At 45.8% G+C, this 19,772-nt stretch overlaps 1 protein-coding gene across 1 annotated transcript; it reads left to right on the top strand.

Moving 5' to 3' along the window:
• The first annotated feature begins 288 nt into the window (after nt 1–288).
• Nucleotides 289–16,879, top strand: PSMA3 (proteasome 20S subunit alpha 3). Its single transcript, XM_078858681.1, has 11 exons — nt 289–419; nt 3,284–3,366; nt 4,267–4,390; nt 6,086–6,187; nt 6,369–6,442; nt 7,068–7,137; nt 7,742–7,807; nt 10,999–11,045; nt 13,724–13,791; nt 14,531–14,595; nt 15,773–16,879. The coding sequence occupies exons 1-11, from the start codon at nt 399–401 to the stop codon at nt 15,815–15,817; spliced, it is 765 nt and encodes a 254-aa protein (XP_078714807.1). The 5' UTR covers nt 289–398; the 3' UTR covers nt 15,818–16,879.
• Nucleotides 16,880–19,772: the final 2,893 nt, after the last annotated feature.

Here is a 19,772-nt window from a genome sequence, read left to right as displayed (position 1 = left end):
GGCGCTAATGACGAGCCTCTTGCGTGGCGTGCCACCACGCGGCTGCAGGCTTTTCGAGACCACTGCGAATCCACTGAATCGACGATCGATACCACCCAATGTGATTCAGATAGAATCGATTTCTATCGAACTCACATGGAATCGAAATATGAATAGAATTAAAATAACGATTCTTCGAATCGATCCGGACCAACCGAGAAACCCGACGCTTGCCCCAGAGCCAAGCAACCAATGGCAGCGCGCCGTGTCCAGCAAGGTGCCTTCCGATTGGTTCGTCGCAAGGCGCCGTTCACCCAATCAGCAGCACGCACCTTGGCCATTCTACGTCGGGGCGGTGAAGAAGCACGCGAGACGCCGCCACCGCCGCCTCAACAAGCTCCTTGTCCCCCCGCAGCGCCATGAGCTCCATCGGCACCGGCGTAAGCGGCCCTCTCCTCACGCCTCTACCCCTCGCCTGCCCTCTCCGCGCGGCGGCGGCGGCAGCGTGCGCCTTCGGGGCGGCGCGGGGACCCGACTCGCAGTGGCCGCGGCCTGACGCGCGCGATTTAGCCTCGTCATAGCCTCACTGCCTCCCCCCCATTCATACAGCGCAGGTTGAAGAGGGGTTAAAGGTCGCGGTTGTCCCAGTGGTGGAGCAGTTCTAGACCGTGATTGTCCCAGTGGTGGAGCAGTCACAGACCGTGATTGTCCCAGTGGTGGAGCAGTCCTAGACCGTGTTTGTCCCAGTGGTGGAGCAGTCACAGACCGTGATTGTCCCCGTGGTGGAGCAGCCCTAGTCCGTGATTGTCCCAGTGATGGAGCAGTCCTAGACCGTGATTGTCCCAGTGGTGGAGCAGTCCTAGACCGTGATTGTCCCCGTGGTGGAGCAGCCCTAGACCGTGATTGTCCCAGTGGTGGAGCAGCCCTAGACCGTGATTGTCCCAGTGGTGGAGCAGTCCTAGACCGTGATTGTCCCAGTGGTGGAGCAGTCCTAGACCGTGATTGTCCCAGTGGTGGAGCAGCCCTAGACCGTGATTGTCCCAGTGGTGGAGCAGTCCTAGACCGTGATTGTCCCAGTGGTGGAGCAGCACTAGACCGTGATTGTCCCAGTGATGGAGCAGTTCTAGACCGTGATTGTCCCAGTGATGGAGCAGTTCTAGACTGTGATTGTCCCAGTGGTGGAGCAGTTCTAGACCGTGATTGTCCCAGTGGTGGAGCAGTTCTAGACCGTGATTGTCCCAGTGGTGGAGCAGTCCTAGACCGTGATTTTCCCAGTGGTGGAGCAGTTCTAGACCGTGATTGTCCCAGTGGTGGAGCAGCCCTAGACCGTGATTGTCCCAGTGGTGGAGCAGCCCTAGACCGTGATTTTCCCAGTGGTGGAGCAGTTCTAGACCGTGATTGTCCCAGTGATGGAGCAGTCTTAGACCGTGATTATCCCAGTGGTGGAGCAGTCCTAGACCGTGATTGTCCCAGTGATGGAGCAGTCCTAGACCGTGATTGTCCCAGTGGTGGAGCAGTCCTAGACCGCGATTGTCCCAGTGGTGGAGCAGTCCTAGACCGTGATTTTCCCAGTGGTGGAGCAGTTCTAGACCGTGATTGTCCCAGTGATGGAGCAGTCTTAGACCGTGATTATCCCAGTGGTGGAGCAGTCCTAGACCGTGATTGTCCCAGTGATGGAGCAGTCCTAGACCGTGATTGTCCCAGTGGTGGAGCAGTCCTAGACCGCGATTGTCCCAGTGGTGGAGCAGTCCTAGACCGTCATTGTCCCAGTGATGGAGCAGTCACAGACCGTGATTGTCCCAGTGATGGAGCAGTTCTAGACCGTGATTGTCCCAGTGGTGGAGCAGCCCTAGACCGTGATTGTCCCAGTGGTGGAGCAGTCCTAGACCGTGATTGTCCCAGTGGTGGAGCAGTCATAGACCGTGATTGTCCCAGTGGTGGAGCAGTCATAGACCGTGATTGTCCCAGTGGTGGAGCAGTCATAGACCGTGATTGTCCCAGTGGTGGAGCAGTCCTAGACCGTGATTGTCTCAGTGGTGGAGCAGCCCTAGACCGTGATTGTCCCAGTGGTGGAGCAGCCCTAGACCGTGATTGTCCCAGTGGTGGAGCAGCCCTAGACCGTGATTGTCCCAGTGATGGAGCAGTTCTAGACCGTGATTGTCCCAGTGATGGAGCAGTTCTAGACTGTGATTGTCCCAGTGATGGAGCAGTTCTAGACTGGGATTGTCCCAGTGGTGGAGCAGTTCTAGACTGTGATTGTCCCAGTGATGGAGCAGTTCTAGACCGTGATTGTCCCAGTGATGGAGCAGTTCTAGACTGTGATTGTCCCAGTGGTGGAGCAGTTCTAGACTGTGATTGTCCCAGTGGTGGAGCAGTCCTAGACCGTGATTGTCCCAGTGATGGAGCAGTCCTAGACCGTGATTGTCCCAGTGGTGGAGCAGTCCTAGACCGTGATTGTCCCAGTGATGGAGCAGTTCTAGACCGTGATTGTCCCAGTGATGGAGCAGTTCTAGACTGTGATTGTCCCAGTGGTGGAGCAGTTCTAGACTGTGATTGTCCCAGTGGTGGAGCAGTCCTAGACCGTGATTTTCCCAGTGGTGGAGCAGTCAAAGACCGTCATTGTCCCAGTGATGGAGCAGTCACAGACCGTCATTGTCCCAGTGATGGAGCAGTCACAGACCGTCATTGTCCCAGTGATGGAGCAGTCACAGACCGTGATTGTCCCAGTGGTGGAGCAGTTACAGACCGTGATTGTCCCAGTGGTGGAGCAGTCCTAGACCGTGATTGTCCCAGTGGTGGAGCAGTCACAGACCGTGATTGTCCCAGTGGTGGAGCAGTTACAGACCGTGATTGTCCCAGTGGTGGAGCAGTCCTAGACCGTGATTGTCCCAGTGGTGGAGCAGTCATAGACCGTGATTGTCCCAGTGGTGGAGCAGTTACAGACCGTGATTGTTCCAGTGGTGGAGCAGTTACAGACCGTGATTGTCCCAGTGGTGGATCAGTCCTAGACCGTGATTGTCCCAGTGGTGGAGCACTCCTATACCGCGCTTTTATCCCAGTGGTGGAGCAGTCAAAGTCCCCTGTTCAAATCTGCAGCTCAAGACACTCATTTTTCCTCTGCCTACGACTACAAAATTAACGCAACCACTGTTTTTGTACGGGTTCTTAAAAGTGTAGTCACATATAGATGCTGTATATATTCCAATTGTATTGTAAGCGACGTTGGGACTGGCCTGTAGGATCGAGATTGGAACAGTCCTGATGTGATTGGTGGTGAGTTCACGTTGAATTCTGTCTCTTGCAGTATGACCTCTCGGCGTCGCAGTTTTCACCCGATGGCCGGGTCTTCCAGGTGGAATATGCTATGAAGGCTGTGGAGAATAGCAGGTACGCTGTGGGCTTTGTTCATACAAAGTGTATGTTTATATATATTTTTTAACGCATGTGTTTTTACATTACCTTTGGGAATCGCCACCGATTGCCATTTAGGGGTATAAATGTAAGTACATTTTACGAAGTTACTGACAGCTGATTTATTTTGTTTAGAATGCATACGAGTAGCTGGTTCATGTACCACATAGAAGGAAGACAAAACCGAAAAAATTAACTGCTTGGAGATACATAAATAGACTGTGTTTTTGGATGTCATAGGTGAGTTTAAAGGTTTATAATGAGAGAAAAAAATACTCAAGTCCTGGCCAGGTAATGAAGTGACATAGTTGCAATTTTGGAAATTAAATATTTGTGAGGAAGCAACATCAACCTAACAATTGGCTTATATTTTGGTTACTTATGTAGGTAGCGTGTTAATTAAATAGACTTTAGAATCATAGGCATGTCTTAATGGCACTCTTGCGATGGCACTCCCATATATTTTAATACAATACGCCAATTAAGTGCTACCACGAGAGTGCTATAATGGCACACCAGACAATAGCACTCCCATGTGTTTGCGGCTTGTAGCGTGTGTTGTTAGATGCCACCGCTATCCGTTCCACGTGCTGAGAGCTTCTTCAGGAACTAATGGTTCACTGAAGTATCGCCTAGCACGGGTTTGTGAAAAAACGGACATTCTGTACAACACGCGGTACAACCTGAAAACACACAGCTGTAGAGCAAAACTGTGAAACCGTCCCTATGCAGTGGCACACCATTATTATCAAGTAATTTTCTCGTGCAGCTTCAACGTTGCTTCGGACTGTCCGGTCCACCAGTTGCGTCCGTGGGTTGCGTTGTGCAAGTGCGATGCCTGGTCGTATCGCCCGTGTGACTGTGGCGGATGTGCAGCACGGCAGTGGCTGTGCGCTGCAAAGACGGAGTGGTGTTCGGCGTGGAGAAGCTGGTGTTGTCCAAGCTGTACGAGGAGGGCTCCAACAAGCGGATATTCACCGTCGACAAACACGTCGGCATGGTGAGCAGTGTGCACGCTCCTGTCGGGAGGCAGGACCCTACCGGTGCCTGCCTGTTTCACTACTTTTAACGTTGAATGTTTGAAGAAAATTGTACGTATGTTGAACTTCTTTCGCGCCGTACGTAGCCATCCGTGCTCATTTATCACATGTGTATGATGGTGATACTCGTGGTATACCGGTTAATCACAATGTTATGTTTTTTTATCCAGGAAAGCCTTGCATAGTTTCAAATAGGCAAGTGATGTTTCAGCCCCACGGAAATTTGTCATTATTTGGGATCACAATTCAAGAATCGATAATTTTCTTATTTTACCATCCCATCTTTAATGTTGTTTGTGTCCACTTTTTGATTGTTCACTTAGCTCAGCGGTGTCAACTTTTTGCATTGAGAGCCATAATAACTAACCTGCTGAGAGCCATGGGTCACAGACATAATAAATAAAGCTGTAGGAGCAAGATGTATGCAGGTATATAAGAGAAATATATATTAGGCGTATTCAGAAGAGAAATGTAAAAAGCAATAATAGGAAGAGATGAGGCATGGAAGAGAGAGATATATAGACAAAGCAAATGTTTACAGCACAACCCACAAAAGAGCAATCCTCATTCCCCACTGACCTCTACCCCCGGCATCATGTTGGAACTGACCAAGACTGTTCATTTAATTATTTCACACAACTGTGTGAAATTATCAACGTCGTTATATTAATATCAAAGCTGCGGCTAGCTATTTTTTAAGGAAGGTTTGAGCGATGCCACCGGCTTGTTTGAATGAGTTGGCAGCTCGCATGTGGCCCCGTGGGCTTTAGTGAGGACAGCTCTGCATCATACCTAAGGCAAGTTTAGCATACCGCTTTCTGTCGGTGCATTATTACAAAATTCAATACGTTTATCGTGAGCATAATAATTGGTTTTAATTGATTAATCTATTCATACATGCCTACTCGTCTCAATACACCATCACGAGAGTCCTGTATTTGGATGTTAAGACAACTATGTTTTTCGGGGTGTTTTACCTGTGGGAGAACACTTGAGTATCTTGAGAAAGTGCACACACAATAGTTTATAGAGTTCTGCACGTACGGGTCACTGACCATGCTGCCATCTCCTGGCCACTTCGCGGCCCAATAGTTTTGTGTCTTCGTGATCCATCAACCCTGGCCACCATAATCCTGGGTTACAAGTACGTGCCTACATACCTGGCGTGTTTTGATATAACAGTTGAGAGTAGCAAGGTGAGGAGATGTAATTGAACATTTTTTTCATTTATATGGTGTTTTTATTGAGGCACGCACACAAATCCGGTACAACGCGCCGGGGATTTCTGGGGAGGGGGGGGGACATAAAAACCGCGAAGGGAAGGGGGAGCTTCCTTGCGCTTTGCACGAGTCTCGGAATGGAGGAGAAGAACTTGCTCCATGCCCCCCGCCTTGAGGGGGTCCTCTGATGGGGAGCGGTAGAGTAGGAGTTTGTGCTTTTGGGAGAGGGGGGGGATGTAATTTTATTTTATCTTATTGTTTAAACAATTGGCAACAGCTATTTTTTGTTCATGATCTGTAGATCTCTTTCCACTCATGTTTACTCGGTTGCTTTATATTAGGGGCATGAGAGTAACGCCCAGTGTTTTCCCCCTACTGTGTCGAGATTCGACGTGGGTTCTGTGTGACGGCCGTTGCCTCCCTCGCTTTGCGCAGGCCGTCGCCGGGTTGCTGGCGGACGCGAGGCAGCTGGCCTCGACGGCGCGTGACGAGGCCGCAAGCTTCCGTGCCAACTATGGGGCCAAAATCCCCGTCAAGGTACAAATTCGCTCTCACATCGCTTCGCTTCCATCGCGAGGCCAAGACGCTCGCACTGTTACTGTGATCCTTATTGCACTGTCATGAAAATTTTTTCCAGGCAGTGATGAATGTTTCCTGTACGGCATCTGTGTGTCTCCACCCCTTCCCCCCCACCACACAATGACCCATGTCTGTGCAGCACCTGGCTGACCGGATAGCGATGTACGCCCACGCCTACACGCTCTACAGCTCTGTTCGACCGTTCGGCTGCAGGTAACAGCTATAAATCATCCAATATTTGCTGCGTCATGTGAACGATTAAAGTTCAGCTTTATTTTTTTTACATTGAAAAAGTGCATTTTAAACAAGTATTGGATGAAACTAAAGATATAAAAAAATTAATCTGAATCATTTTCAACTGGAATAATGATGTCATGATCATTATGGTTACATGACATCTACATAGTCCGGGTGGGCGTTTGGAAGTGGAATGGTATATATATACATACAGACACCTGCACATGGGAGTGGAACAATATTTATGCTGAAAAATGGTTCGTTCCGCAAGACCATGGCATCCTGTTCTGTCAAGTAGAGCGTCAGCTTGTGCTTACCCTGTTGTCAGCCGATATATTGCTTGTCAAATCAACAAAAAAATACTGAGTCCTAATAACCATGAGTGCAAGCGGTGTGTTACAAAGTGCGCCACCGTCTTCCTGTTTATCGTTAACGTCACATACACCATCGCATCTATTTATATCGACGCTGCCCCGTTGTATAAATCAAGCCGAAGTATTCTTTGACCGGCGAGGGAAGCGTCACGGTCTCGTCGGGCAAGCGAGATGGTTGCGTAAATAATGTGCGACGTTTTTGTTCCTCGCCCGTTTCCCTTGTGCAGTGTGGTGCTGGCTGCATACGAGCTGGACGGCCCGCAGATGTACATGATCGACCCCTCGGGAGTGTCCTATGTGAGTGGTCCCTCCATCTCCCACGTTACTTCGCCTCGTTCATGCACCTCGCCTCATTCTCGCACCCTCTTCACGGCAAATTCAATCCATAGGGGATGGGTCCAGGTCTTGTAAAGCTTTCTCGTATGCCCTCAAGAGTGGAATGGTGATCTTATTGATACTTAGCTTTGTAAAATCTAAATTTTTACCCTGGTGATTCCCCATTCTCCTCTGCTACCCGTGTCTGGAACTTCCTTTCCCCAACCATTAGTGTCGTTGACTCATAGCCTCTCTTCAAGCCCAGACTCAAGACCTTGTTTTCCTGTGCCCATTTATGACTGCCTCTCTTATCACATAAATGTCCTCCGTGTCTGCACTGTGTGTTGAGATGTGGTCGCATTTAGATGCTGTATCAATAAAAATTGTCGTATCGATTCCTACTTCTGAAAAGTGCGTTTGAGTAAGTAAAAAATCAGTCTACCCATTTATGCTCACTATAAGTTAAATTAATCATGCAACATTTTACCAGAGCGTGCCGTTACGTGTGTTTTAGAAGATCAAAACATATGGCTTGGGCCGGATGTGCAGGAGTACTGTATACGTGTCAAACATCGTTTCTTGGCAGGGATACTGGGGCTGTGCCATTGGCAAAGCAAAGCAAGCGGCGAAAACGGAGATTGAGAAACTCCAGGTGAGAGCCTCTGCTACTTCTTGTTCCTGCCGATGATAGCGGTCTCAATGGTATAGCTGACGTGTGTGACATGCAGTGGTTCCCACGTTTCAAGTGTATTTTGTTTAACCGGGTGAGAACTCAAGCCTGTAGGCCGCTAACTACCGGTGGCCCTCTCTTAAGGTCGTGGGAAATGGTCCACGGAACTGTTGCAGATACTGTGATTGAAAGTCCTTTTAATGGAGTAAATTATGTTGTTAGTTCAAGGGGATCTGCGCATTTTTTAAAGGTTTATGACCTACAGATCCAGAAAGCTTGGAAACCACTGCTCTAGTGCAGATCATATTCCCCCTGGGCAGATTCTGTGTTTTAGACAAAGTAGCATAATAATTACCCTTATGTTTTCATAAAAAGCCACAAGTTATGGGAGTAATACTCACGTGCCAATATTTTTTTTGTATTGAGGGCGCACAGCTGCATCCGTAAGTGCTTATTAACGAAGGCTTTCCAATAAATCCATACTCTCGAATAGAAAATAAGCGTTTAACATAATTGGCCTCTCACGCTTATTGTATTTTCCTGGAAAACCTCTGGCAATGAAATCCCCACGTAATTGCCAGCTACTTGTTCTGCAGACTATTGCGAATGAGACCTCCGTTACCGCCACAGAGGCTTCGAGTTCTGTCAGCGGGCGATTTAGGCATGTGTGACGACGCATGGAAGTTTCAGCGAGGCTGTACTGGCGAGTGCAGTGGTTATGATAATAGGGTTTTCCCCGTTCTGGCAATAAAACAGGTGTTAAGAAGTTAAAACACCAAACTGAAACCTTTGCAAGGAATCATGTCTGCATTAACCACATATACTTGTGGTGAACATGCAAACAAAAAAGCATGCTCTGACAGTATATGCATTGTCTTTGAAACTGATTGATCCACACCAGAGACAGCTTTCTTTAGAGCCTAGTCTCAGCAGTGTTAGACCAGAGGACGCCAAAAGGCGAACGGCACAAAGACCGTGCAGTGGTGTCCGCACCCAGCAGAGGACGTTGTTCAGCTGTCTTGAGAGCTGCCGCGTGGAGCCTTTGACCTCACGGCTCCTCTGAGCATCCAGTGCTCAATAGTGCAGCACCCACCGCATTTAAATTCACAGCCAGCGTTGTGGCACTTGCAAATGCGAGGCTTTTGCTCTTGATTTAAGGGTGGCGCAGCGCAACATTTGTGCCTCGCAGCAATTAGTTCCTGGGTTAGATTCTTGACTTGGGTGCCTTTCTGTGTGGAGTTTGTACATTCTGCTCCCACCCCCGTTTGCTCTGATAGCTAATCAAAATAACATGCAATGTAACTGGTATTAGCCAAATATTCCAATGCTGGCAAATTACCTGCAAATTACTCATCTGGGAGAGTATGTAACATCACCTCCTTTTGAGAAAACGTACAGGACCCTCCAGAGGTTTTCCTGCATAAACAAGCATTATTATAATTGTACAGATGTCACAGTAATTTAGAATTGTGCATGTTGGCTAAAGTACAAAGTATAAAAAATGATGACAGATGTGTTTTCTATGGGTTGCCCATTAAAGTGTTGCGGTTGAGGTGTAGGAGCCATGTGGTGCATAGCAGTCCATTGGCACTGAGTTTTATTTCTCTTGCCAAGGCAGGTGAAGGTTGTTCCAAACTCATTCGCAAGCCATTGGTTCCATCTGTGCATTGGTAGAGTGATTACAGCAATGCCAGTAGGGCAAAGAGCGGGAACCAACAACACTCCCCGGCCAGTGTGGCCAGCGAGGGAAATTGGCTGAATAGGAATACATAAAGACCCTCTCTGCTTGCCATGACGTGCACTATTTATAAATGTATACTTTTAACATGCATTTAAACAGTGATAAAGTCGATCAATCAAGTATGAAATCTATAACGCGCCACGATTCAGCGAATGCCGAGACGAAACCACGGATGGCAGAGAACGAGACTGCACGTGATGGGCACTAGCGATTAAGATGAGTTGCACTAAAGGTTCTGTCCAGAGTGTAAACCGCAGCCGAAAGCGGCGTGACATCACCAGCTCGCGCCCACTCCTGCCAGGTATGGCCGTTCTAGACTTGACATACTTGGCACAATGGATGTGTTTGCCCATACCGTCCCAGCTGGGTGAGTCACGTGCGTCTCGTGCCAGCGATTCGCTCTCGCTTACTCGCCGACGTCCAAGCGTCATGGCAGTGAGGTGGCTGGAATGTGAGAAAAGAGTGTGCTGTGTACAGTGAAATATGTGGTAAAGCACGTGTGTCGGGTTAGCCCGTATGGGGAAACTGCCAACAGGAAGTACTGTGTGCCATAGCCACCGCTCTCACTAGGGTTACTGATCATCACAACAATAGGAACTTTTCTAATTGAATTGTTGCACCAAAATAAGTGCTATTTCTGTGTGGAGTGATTTTGATTGCAAAGGGATTACGTTGAGTTGGAACAGTTTTTGCGGGCTGCCATTTGAGGTTTAGGCACAGGTTATGCTGTAACAACACCTTGCCGGGTCTCACAGAGAGAAGGTAAACGTGTGAAAATGCTGCTGTATCAAGACGTCTTGAGTCTCGTGGCTGATACGGTATTTAGGAGCCGAGCTCCACTACAGCAAGCACCAGAAAACCACCACTAGCAGTGGCAGAGCAAATTCTTGAATAGAATGTGTCACTTGCGCCAGCTGTGCCAGAGATGTGCTTGGCGTGAGCCGAGTGGAGCATTTCACCTCGGGGCTGTGCACGGTGTTGCCAAGCGGTGGAGTGGTCGGAGCGGTTGAGCCGCGCTTGAGAGCAAGCGAGCGGTGTGCGCGCTCCGATCGTCGAGCCGCTGTCCGTTACGCAGCTGTCTAAACTAAAAAAAACTAAATTTTTTTTATTTTACCAGGCAAGGCCCACGAGCTGTTTTGCTCTTTTTCAGACGCGACCTGGCCATCACAAATGATAGCTCAATGAAGTGGCTTATCGTGTGTAAATGAATAGCAGCCAAATACTCTAAAAGCGTGATGTTGATTGTCAATTTTGAGGGGAAAACCGAAGAACCCAGAGAAAAATCCACGCAACCACGGGAAGAGAGAACATGCAAACTCCAAATATACAGGCGTCAGGGTTCGGATCGAAGCCCACAACCTCCTGTATACCAAGTGAGATAATTAACATCACGACCACCGCAGTCAAGTCTCACTATTCCTGTCTTCTGCAGATGAAGGAGATGACGTGCAAGGAGCTCGTGAAAGAAGTGGCTAAAATGTGAGTACTTGTTTCAAGAAAATGCATACACTTCAGTTCTGATGTGAAAGTTGCTTTTCCAAAGAGTGCTCATTGCTAACGGGAGACTGAGTGTAGTTCAACCAAGTGAATATATTTTTAAGCATTTTCAAATATCGGTTGTTGCTAAGAACCTTTGTCAAATCTGTTACCCGTTTTTGCAGACTTTAATGTGATGTCTCGGCTTAGAAAATACGCTGCGGCCGTGCTTTCCCTGAGGCATGCTAATGTTTAACCTCCTGATCCAGTTTGGGCATGTGAAATAGTTTCTCATTCAATGTGTATATATATATTTTAATTCTCACCGTGGCTCGCATTTAAATCCACGCTCGCTCCAGCCCCCACGTATAGAGCCCTGGTTGTCACCCAGTAGTATTCACCGCTGTGCGACATTTTATTCATGAATTACAGTGTCATTGCAGCACAGATGAAAACCCTAAAACATCTTTGGATAAATAACTTTTCCGATTTTTCTTCTTAATCTAGCTAAATTGTTAACACGGCAAAATTTTCAATATACGCTTCGAATTTTAATCGGTCTCATCACATTAAGAAATGTATGCGGCGTGCAGAAGCAGACTGCGTAACTCTTATTACCGGCCAAAAATAGTGATGCATAAACATGGAAATACATTTCAGTGCTGCATGCCTTCCAACGGTTTTGTGAAGTCCACATTGTGTGTGTGCATGTGTTGCTCCTCTTTGCTGTAATTCATCAAACCAAAGTCCTTACAATTTTACAACAGAGGCGCCTTATACTTTGAAACAACCACAATAATCACGCGCATTGAGAGAATAAAAATACTCTCGTTTCTGGGCATTCTTACTGCCACATTGTCGTCTGTTCCAAGAGGGGGACTTTGACAAACACTGGGCAGCATTCTCGTCAGCAAACGCGCAGCAAATGCACATGTCATCCTGGAGTAGACATGTGGACAGCATCATGGCAGGAAAACTGGCAAGACAGCGGAGAAGGGGGGGTGCTTTTTGAAAGGCAAAGTCATAGGCATGTGGATCCAATGAGTAACCGCATGGGCTGGATGATGATGATGACACGCTCGCAAGAGAGCCAGCTTATATGAGAATGACAGTTCAATTCCCACAGCTGCACATTATATCTGTGGGATGCTGCCCAAAGTATACTGCAGTACAAGTTCAAAATTAAAGACTCATAATTTTCAAGCTTTGGATACTGTGCCATTGCCATAATGTGAATTACAAATTTGACAATTTACCACGATAAAATCAGTCAAATAACGGAGGTTTCCTCTGACCAATTATCCTAAAGATACACCTGATCTCATCAGTTCTTGGAAGTTAAGCAGGGTTGCGCCTGGGTAGTGCTTAGATAGGCAACTACCATGCACATCAGGTTGCTGTTGGATGCTGTGGAGCTGCACTGTGGGCATCTGAGCGCTGTGCAGCCAACATCCAGTGTCCTGTACTTTCTATGCTCCCACATCTTCATCTCCTCGCATTCAACCCACGCCGTGTTGGGTGGGGGGCTAAGCCAGTGGTGGATTGACAAAGAGGCTGTGCGCAATGGAGGGTTTTCTTGTACTCTTCATCTTTGGACATTCTGCAAAAAAATCCAATTAACACCAGCAAAACAAAGTGGAAGCTCTGGGACCCACATCAAAGACATGCTTGGCTCCCTGCTGCTAACAGCCAGATTGACTTGTCGTAATTATACCAATATATCGCTTACAAATTCCGCGTGGATGTTAATGTGTGATTTTTTTTTTTGCCGTAGCCATTTTACATTGTGATTGTCAGAAAATGTAATATGCAGTAGAGGGTGTGCATTTACCCATTGTCATCTAAAATGGCAGAATTTTCACTCATATTTGAGGATTGCTAGTTGCTGTTGCCCTTGGCACTTTTGTGTAAAATATTAATGGTATTGGATGCTAGATCTTTTGTGGGAGAAAGCAGCACTGGGAAATGCTTTGTTATTTTGATATCTTGTATGTAAGGTCCATAATAGGTTTTTTTGGGTTAGGTTGTGTCAATATAAATGTGTCGTTAAACCCGGCACCACCTGATACAGCCAATTAGTAATGCTTTGTCACGTAATCAGAACATGCCAATCTGTTACTAGTACAGCACACCGGTGTGTTGGAGAGCAAATCCACAACATTTACAATGGGAGTACGAGGTTTTACCAGTAATTACAATGAACATCATCAGGCGTACAGTCAGATTTGTGGAGAAATCCTCCTGTTTCGACATTTAACGGGTTTAACTAAACATTTATATTTATGCGATCTAACCCCAAAAAACCTATATTATGGATATTGGTCACGAAAGCCTACGTGTTCAACTTGTATACTAGGTGTTCACCTCAAACATACAGCTTTATCTCCTGTGTGACGAGTTATAATTTACGCATTAGTTGACAGTGTGGTCAAGAATGCACCTCAAACTAGCAGCTTAAACCTTTCTCATTTACAAATTGCTGCGCTGGCAATACTTGCATTAAGAGCCGTTTGCCGATTTGATTAAAGAGGATTATTGGGCGGCATTAGGCTGCAAAAGGCACGGGTGCCTCCGCAGGTTGTGGCAACTGCTCGGAGGTTTCCGCAGCCCATGGCAAACGATCTTAACGTCCGTGCAACAGACGAACACTGACGAACACACTCTGTCTCGCTCTGTCGCAGAATCTACATCGTTCACGATGAGGTGAAGGACAAGGCTTTCGAATTGGAGCTGAGCTGGGTGGGCGAAGGTAAATGCGGCTATACTGTTTGCTCTTAACGCACGTACGGTGCAAAACAAGTTCAACGTACATGCATGCATCCGTGGCATCCTAACGGAGGGAGGCGACGATGCTTGCAATGAGTTGGCCGAGTTTTTCACACGTGGTTATTTTCCCCAGTGCGTGCATCATGTTTTACCGAAAGATTTAATCGAGCTTTTGCGTCTTGCATTTCACGTTAAAATCTCTGGGTGTTGTTATCGCCATGTGGTGCTGCATTGGGGGAAACCACGTAATTTTGTTTGACGAATTAGGGTGGTGGTTGATAGTGTCCCACCTCCTTTACGTACACACATTTCCCCGATGTATTCACATATTGCATTGCCATAAATGTTCTAGAGTTTGATGTGCGTTAAATGTTGGTGTGCACAAAATATAAACTAAAAAAGTTATTAATTAAATTACCTTTGGGAAAGTTCATTTGTAGTTTAAATCTGCATTTATTCTTTTATTTCCTACAATAGTAATGTTTAGCACTAATGAGGGCATAATTATACTCAACCGATTTGGCGTACCAAAGGTGCATTCTCACATGAAAATGTTAAATCATACTTTCTCATCAAGAAGTATCCCAGAGAAATGATATTATCACACACAATGAAAAAGTTATGTGACTGCATTGTAATGCTATGAGTAGTTTTGATGGAGTTGAAACAAAGATATGTTTGTGTTGTTCATATGAAAACGACATTGTGGCCTTGATTTGCAGTGACGAAGGGCAAGCACGAACTTGTACCAAAGGACATTAAGGAAGAGGCTGAAAAGTATGCAAAGGTAGGGTGTTATTTGTTATTTATAACGTTTCCCTTGCAGTGTCGAGTGTTTACAAAGGTATGTTTGCATGCCTCATTAGTTGCACTTGGAGAACACTTCTGAAATCGTGCTTATGTCAACAATTTTACCGTACGAAACGGTACATTATTGTTGGGCCAGTTGCGCTCTGCCGGTGCTGTATTTTGTATTCATTAAAGACGTATTTCCTAGCTGTCAGAAGGATTTGGCAGCAGCGTAAATGCTGAACATTTTTGTAAATTTGTAATCATTTATTTCGTGAAGAATGTTCAGACTTGAACAGTGGTGTGTCTTGCCAGGTGTGCTAGTTTGTATTGTGGAATGTGTTGCTTTTTCCCTGTATGGTGGAAAGACACAACCCAAAATGCAAACAGTGCTTATCTTCTAGATGTCACTCGGCTGCATGACCTGGGCTGACTGACACAGGGTGGAGGGCTTTAAAAAGGAGAGACTTCAACATCATGGATAGGGACTCTTGTCATGGCTATTTTGCTATTTTGTACAGTGTTGTGAGATGCGGTTTTTGCAAGAATGACGCGATATCAAAATGTATTACCATTGTTCACGTTTTGTGAATCACGAAGGGCTTTACCGCACATTTAAACTCTTTGTCAGTGAAGAAGCATCACACTTGGTTGACAAACTCAGGAAACACATTCTAGATACAGTGCGCATATCCAACATGAGGGCAATTTGTTTGCGGTGTCTTCTTTTCGGTTGAGTTATGGTGTTAACTAGTTTGCTGCTGGTCATTCGTTAGTTTCAAGCAGAAATGTGCTTGTTAATGTCTTGGACTTGGCTTCCTGAGGATCGTGTCGGGCAACTAAAGTTGGGATGCAAAGAACTAAGGGGGGCATGAATAGCAACTAATTGATCTTACCATTATCGCCACAAAAAATGCCGTGAATTCACAAGGGGCATAGAGCAGTGGAGAAAGTTGCACATCAATTGAGCTTCACACTTTATGTGTTAAGGTCGAAGTGGCATTGCATCAGATGCGACGTGCAATGTGGACTGCTAACATATGACCCCCTGTAACAATTTGAAGTCACAAACAGGCCGTGTTGTGACGGGCGTTTCATCCCCCCCCCACCCCTTGATATGGAGAAAACGTAAACACTATTTTAACGGTTGTCCCCCCCCCTCTCTCTCTCTGCAGGAGTCGCTGGAGGAAGAGGACGAATCTGATGAAGACGACATGTAACGCAGTAATTACATCACCATGCGTGGCACAGACGCACGTGTACTTTCAAGAATTAGGCTTCTCGTGCCGTATTAACGTGTCCCAAATTGCATTGCAGTCAGTGTGGAGAACTCTATCGTGTCCACTGTATATACACCAGAGGTTGGTATGCAGATTTTGCAGCGGCATTTGCTGACTGACCCGTCATTTAATAGGCTGGGAGTAAATTGTCCTAAGGCTCAAAAGTACACGTTTTTGGCGAAAAGCAGACTTAAATTACTGAAATAATTTATGGCACTGTATGCATGGTTTCGTAATCCTGTGTGAATTAGGATTGTGTATATGGGATGCACAGATCAGGTTTGCTTTAGCTGACGTGTTGCCAAATACGCAGCTTGTGTGCACACCGCACATTGCGTATCTCTCGTGTGGTAGGATATTGTACCAGCATTTTACGGGACGTGATGGAAAACAATGACTTTAGAAGTTTATTTGGGGAAAAAACACCGCTTTTGTTACAATAAAGAAACAGTAAATTGTGCTGGGTTGTGTAAGTGTGCACCTTTACTGATTTGTAGACTTGTACTTGAATATTTGAAAATTACGAACATTAAAACGATAGTTTTTCATTTATTTGTATCAGTACCAGTCACTTCGCTGTTGCAGTAAAGGCAAACATCAACTATCAAACAGCAATAAGAACAATTCCAACAATGTACTACCAACAGCATTTTATCTTTTTGGCTGTAGATATACCCAGGTTAACAATGTGGAGCAGAAGCCAACCGCGTGCTATAACCACGTGACATGTCCCAGACTCCATCCTGTGGTACAATCTTACTCGACTTTAAATCTTGTTGCCCCTAAGTTTCCCGCAAATTACAAAAAGCTCCAACTTTCCCCATGTAAACCAGCTGGTGCAAATATCCGTGTATTGCACTGCACTACTGGTGTTTTTGGTCATTTTGTTTATGGGCGATTTGAAAAGTCTGCGTGTAGTCAGGTTGACAAAACATGCACAATGCAGAGGACCCGTTGTCTTGTCACGCTTTGAAACGAGTATTAAACCAGGCTGTACTTTCACTTATGCGGTTGGTGTCAAATATCTCACTGGCAAACCATTAGAATAAATGTTTAATTTGTACCACGTTCAATGTTCACCACCCACTGACAGTGCAACTTCAAGGCAGTTATAATTATTATTCCACTTGTTTAACCAGAAGAGCCGCACGGAAAGGTCAAGTGGCGCAACAATTGATCTTTGTTGAGGTTGTGAAGCAGACTACTGCCCGTTGCAATGAGGCCAACATGTTTCATGTATTTCTCGTACAAGGGCAGCATCCCTTTGGAAGAGATATCCTTTACAAATGTTCCATGGAATCGCACTATAAAAACAGGTCATCGTATGCAGTCGGTGCCAAATTAAACAGGCATTTGCAAATGCCCTAATCCTTAAACATCCTGTTAAAATACTAACACGACTGAGCATTTCGTTATCAGTACATTATACAGTACTAATACTCCACACACAACGGGCAATTAGATAAACAAAATCGAGCACCAAGTACAAAAGATACATCAATTTAAATGGGATTATTTTGAAGCCCCATCAATATAGAATGTATTAGTACATGCATTGGAATTATATGCAGAACTCTGTCAAACTCCTTCTGGATGAGTGCCTCCCCCTCGATGCAGGTTTTATGACCATACTTCACCACACTGGTCAGTGCAGGTTGGCGAGGGCACTACTGCCCTCTTCTGCACCCGATGTAGCCCAGAAGTCCGTAACACACGTTATGTAGGTTGCCACCCATTCAAGTGCTATCCAGGCTCAAATCTGATTAGCTTCCAAGATCGGGCGTGATTTGAGAGATGACAGGCAGAACGATGATTCTTAAAGCATGCAATAAATACTTATTCGTGATATGCCTGTATAGCTTTAATATTAGTCACCTTTCTTGCACAATCAGCTGTTTTCACAACAGATTGGTTATACACACCATTGCTGTGACATTTAAAGCCAGACGGGTGGCTTTAAAAGTGCAAATGGCAGTGAACAGATGCAAGAGCTCCTCGGCACGATGGTGTGAACGTCACTAGCCCGAGTAGCAAGCGTGTCACAATCACGGCTATTCTGATCCTTGGACGTCTTGACGCCGAGCCTCTCCAATTACAAGCGGGTAGCCTCCATGCAACCACCACGCCTTTATCCTCGTACGCCCAAGGTGTGATGGTCTGATGTAATGTGCAGCGCTGCAATTTGGATTTAAGAGGCAGCGACTGCTTACTGCATCAGTTTATCGTGTTTCAGCAATCGCATGGATCCCATTATTGAGTGGTAATACCGCATGCACAAAATAAACAGCACGAGTAATTTGAACGGTCTGGTTCAATGCACCCCAAATACGTTCGGTCTCGACGCTAAGCAGCAGGTGGTTAATGCTCACATGGCAGGCTCGCAGGGTAATACCAGGTGGTGCATGTAGACTTTGGCAAAAAGGTGGCCAAAAGATAGCACAGCAATACATTCTTGAATATATCTGTAGAGTTACCCCATTGTAAGTGGGTTTTATTGCGGGATTCTTGATCCCTCCCACATGCCAAAGACGAAATACTCACAAATAGAATTGGCCAAACAAATTCTGGGCCCTGCTTAAAGTATTGGCGGTGAGGCTTTCCTCGGAAAAGGACATTTTAATATTGCCTTAAAGTCCACCTACTTCATTCTGTCATATAGCCAAGCACATAATTGAGCCGGATATAGCACTGAATAATACCCGCAAAACATGACCAATTTATGTATTTTGTAGTAAACGTCTTAAAAGGGTTTTGTCTACTTTAAGCAGTCATAAATATGCAATTGGGCCCTTTTGAGTGTCCATTTTTTAATGTTTTGAACTAAGGAGAATAGATTATTTAAGAATAATACTTTAATGTGTAATTTAAACATTTACTTAGTTTCCAATATTTGCAGTAGTAGGAATAGCTCCGCTGATTTAAATCAAGATTAATAGAAGTGAAGAATTTTTTTTTCATTTTAATTTCAATTTTTTTTTCTCCAACAGCCACCACTGGCACCAGGCGAGGGTGATTTAACCATCGTTATAATTCCCGATTATAAAATTAGTGATTTCATGGAATGTCAGCTTTAGCTTATTTGAAATTAAAACATTTAAAGGACTTTTAAATTTTTATCCTCTTGGTTAAGAGAAGGTTTTTTGGAAGGCCGTATACAATTTTAAATTCCATCCAACTCAATATTTAAGGAACTGACATTTATTCGAATGAAAAACTGAATTGGAAACAGAACAATGTATCTTACAGCCGCATGAGTGCATGTGTGCAGAAGGATGAGGCGCCCTTGCACGTGCAGTGCTGCAGACTCCAGTATATATATTTTACTCTGTCACGGTCCTGTTCTTAAAGCCACGTTTATTCATTTAACGTTTACATGGCCACGTGTTTGCCCTCGCGTGTTTTAACGACTGCTATAAAACGATTGGCAGTGCAGGATATGAGGGCGCCGTTTTGCCTGGACGCTTTTCACCTGGTCCATATGTACACCTCGATTTCACTGTGGCCGCTTTACGTTACGTCTCGAAAACGAGGTGCAGTTACATGGATCACGTGGTAAACGCACAAAAAAGGAAATTCCAATGGGTTCTAAATTGGTCGGCGTGCTCAGCAATGGGGGAACCCTTTGAAGTGTATTTGGGTTCGCCCACCACCTTGACGGCACTGCTCTTAGAAAGTGCAGGCCCCCGTGTGCTCACAGCGTGGCCGTGAAAGTGGAATGAAAAATTCCACTTCCATCCGGTGGGTGCAAGTTCACCGTCTGCTGGAGAAACCGAAGCGTGTGCTACTCTCGGCACACTTGTGACGTTCAAGCGATGCTCCCACCTCGCGACCTCGGTGCAACATGGACTTCTGCACCGGATTACAAAAGTCCGTGGTCCAAAGTGACTATGATACG

Source organism: Lampetra fluviatilis, chromosome 7 (assembly GCF_964198595.1).
Source record: "Lampetra fluviatilis chromosome 7, kcLamFluv1.1, whole genome shotgun sequence".
Lineage (NCBI taxonomy): Eukaryota > Metazoa > Chordata > Hyperoartia > Petromyzontiformes > Petromyzontidae > Lampetra > Lampetra fluviatilis.
The sequence above is the reverse complement of the archived record's forward strand: the minus strand, read 5'-3'. Positions and strand labels throughout refer to the sequence as shown.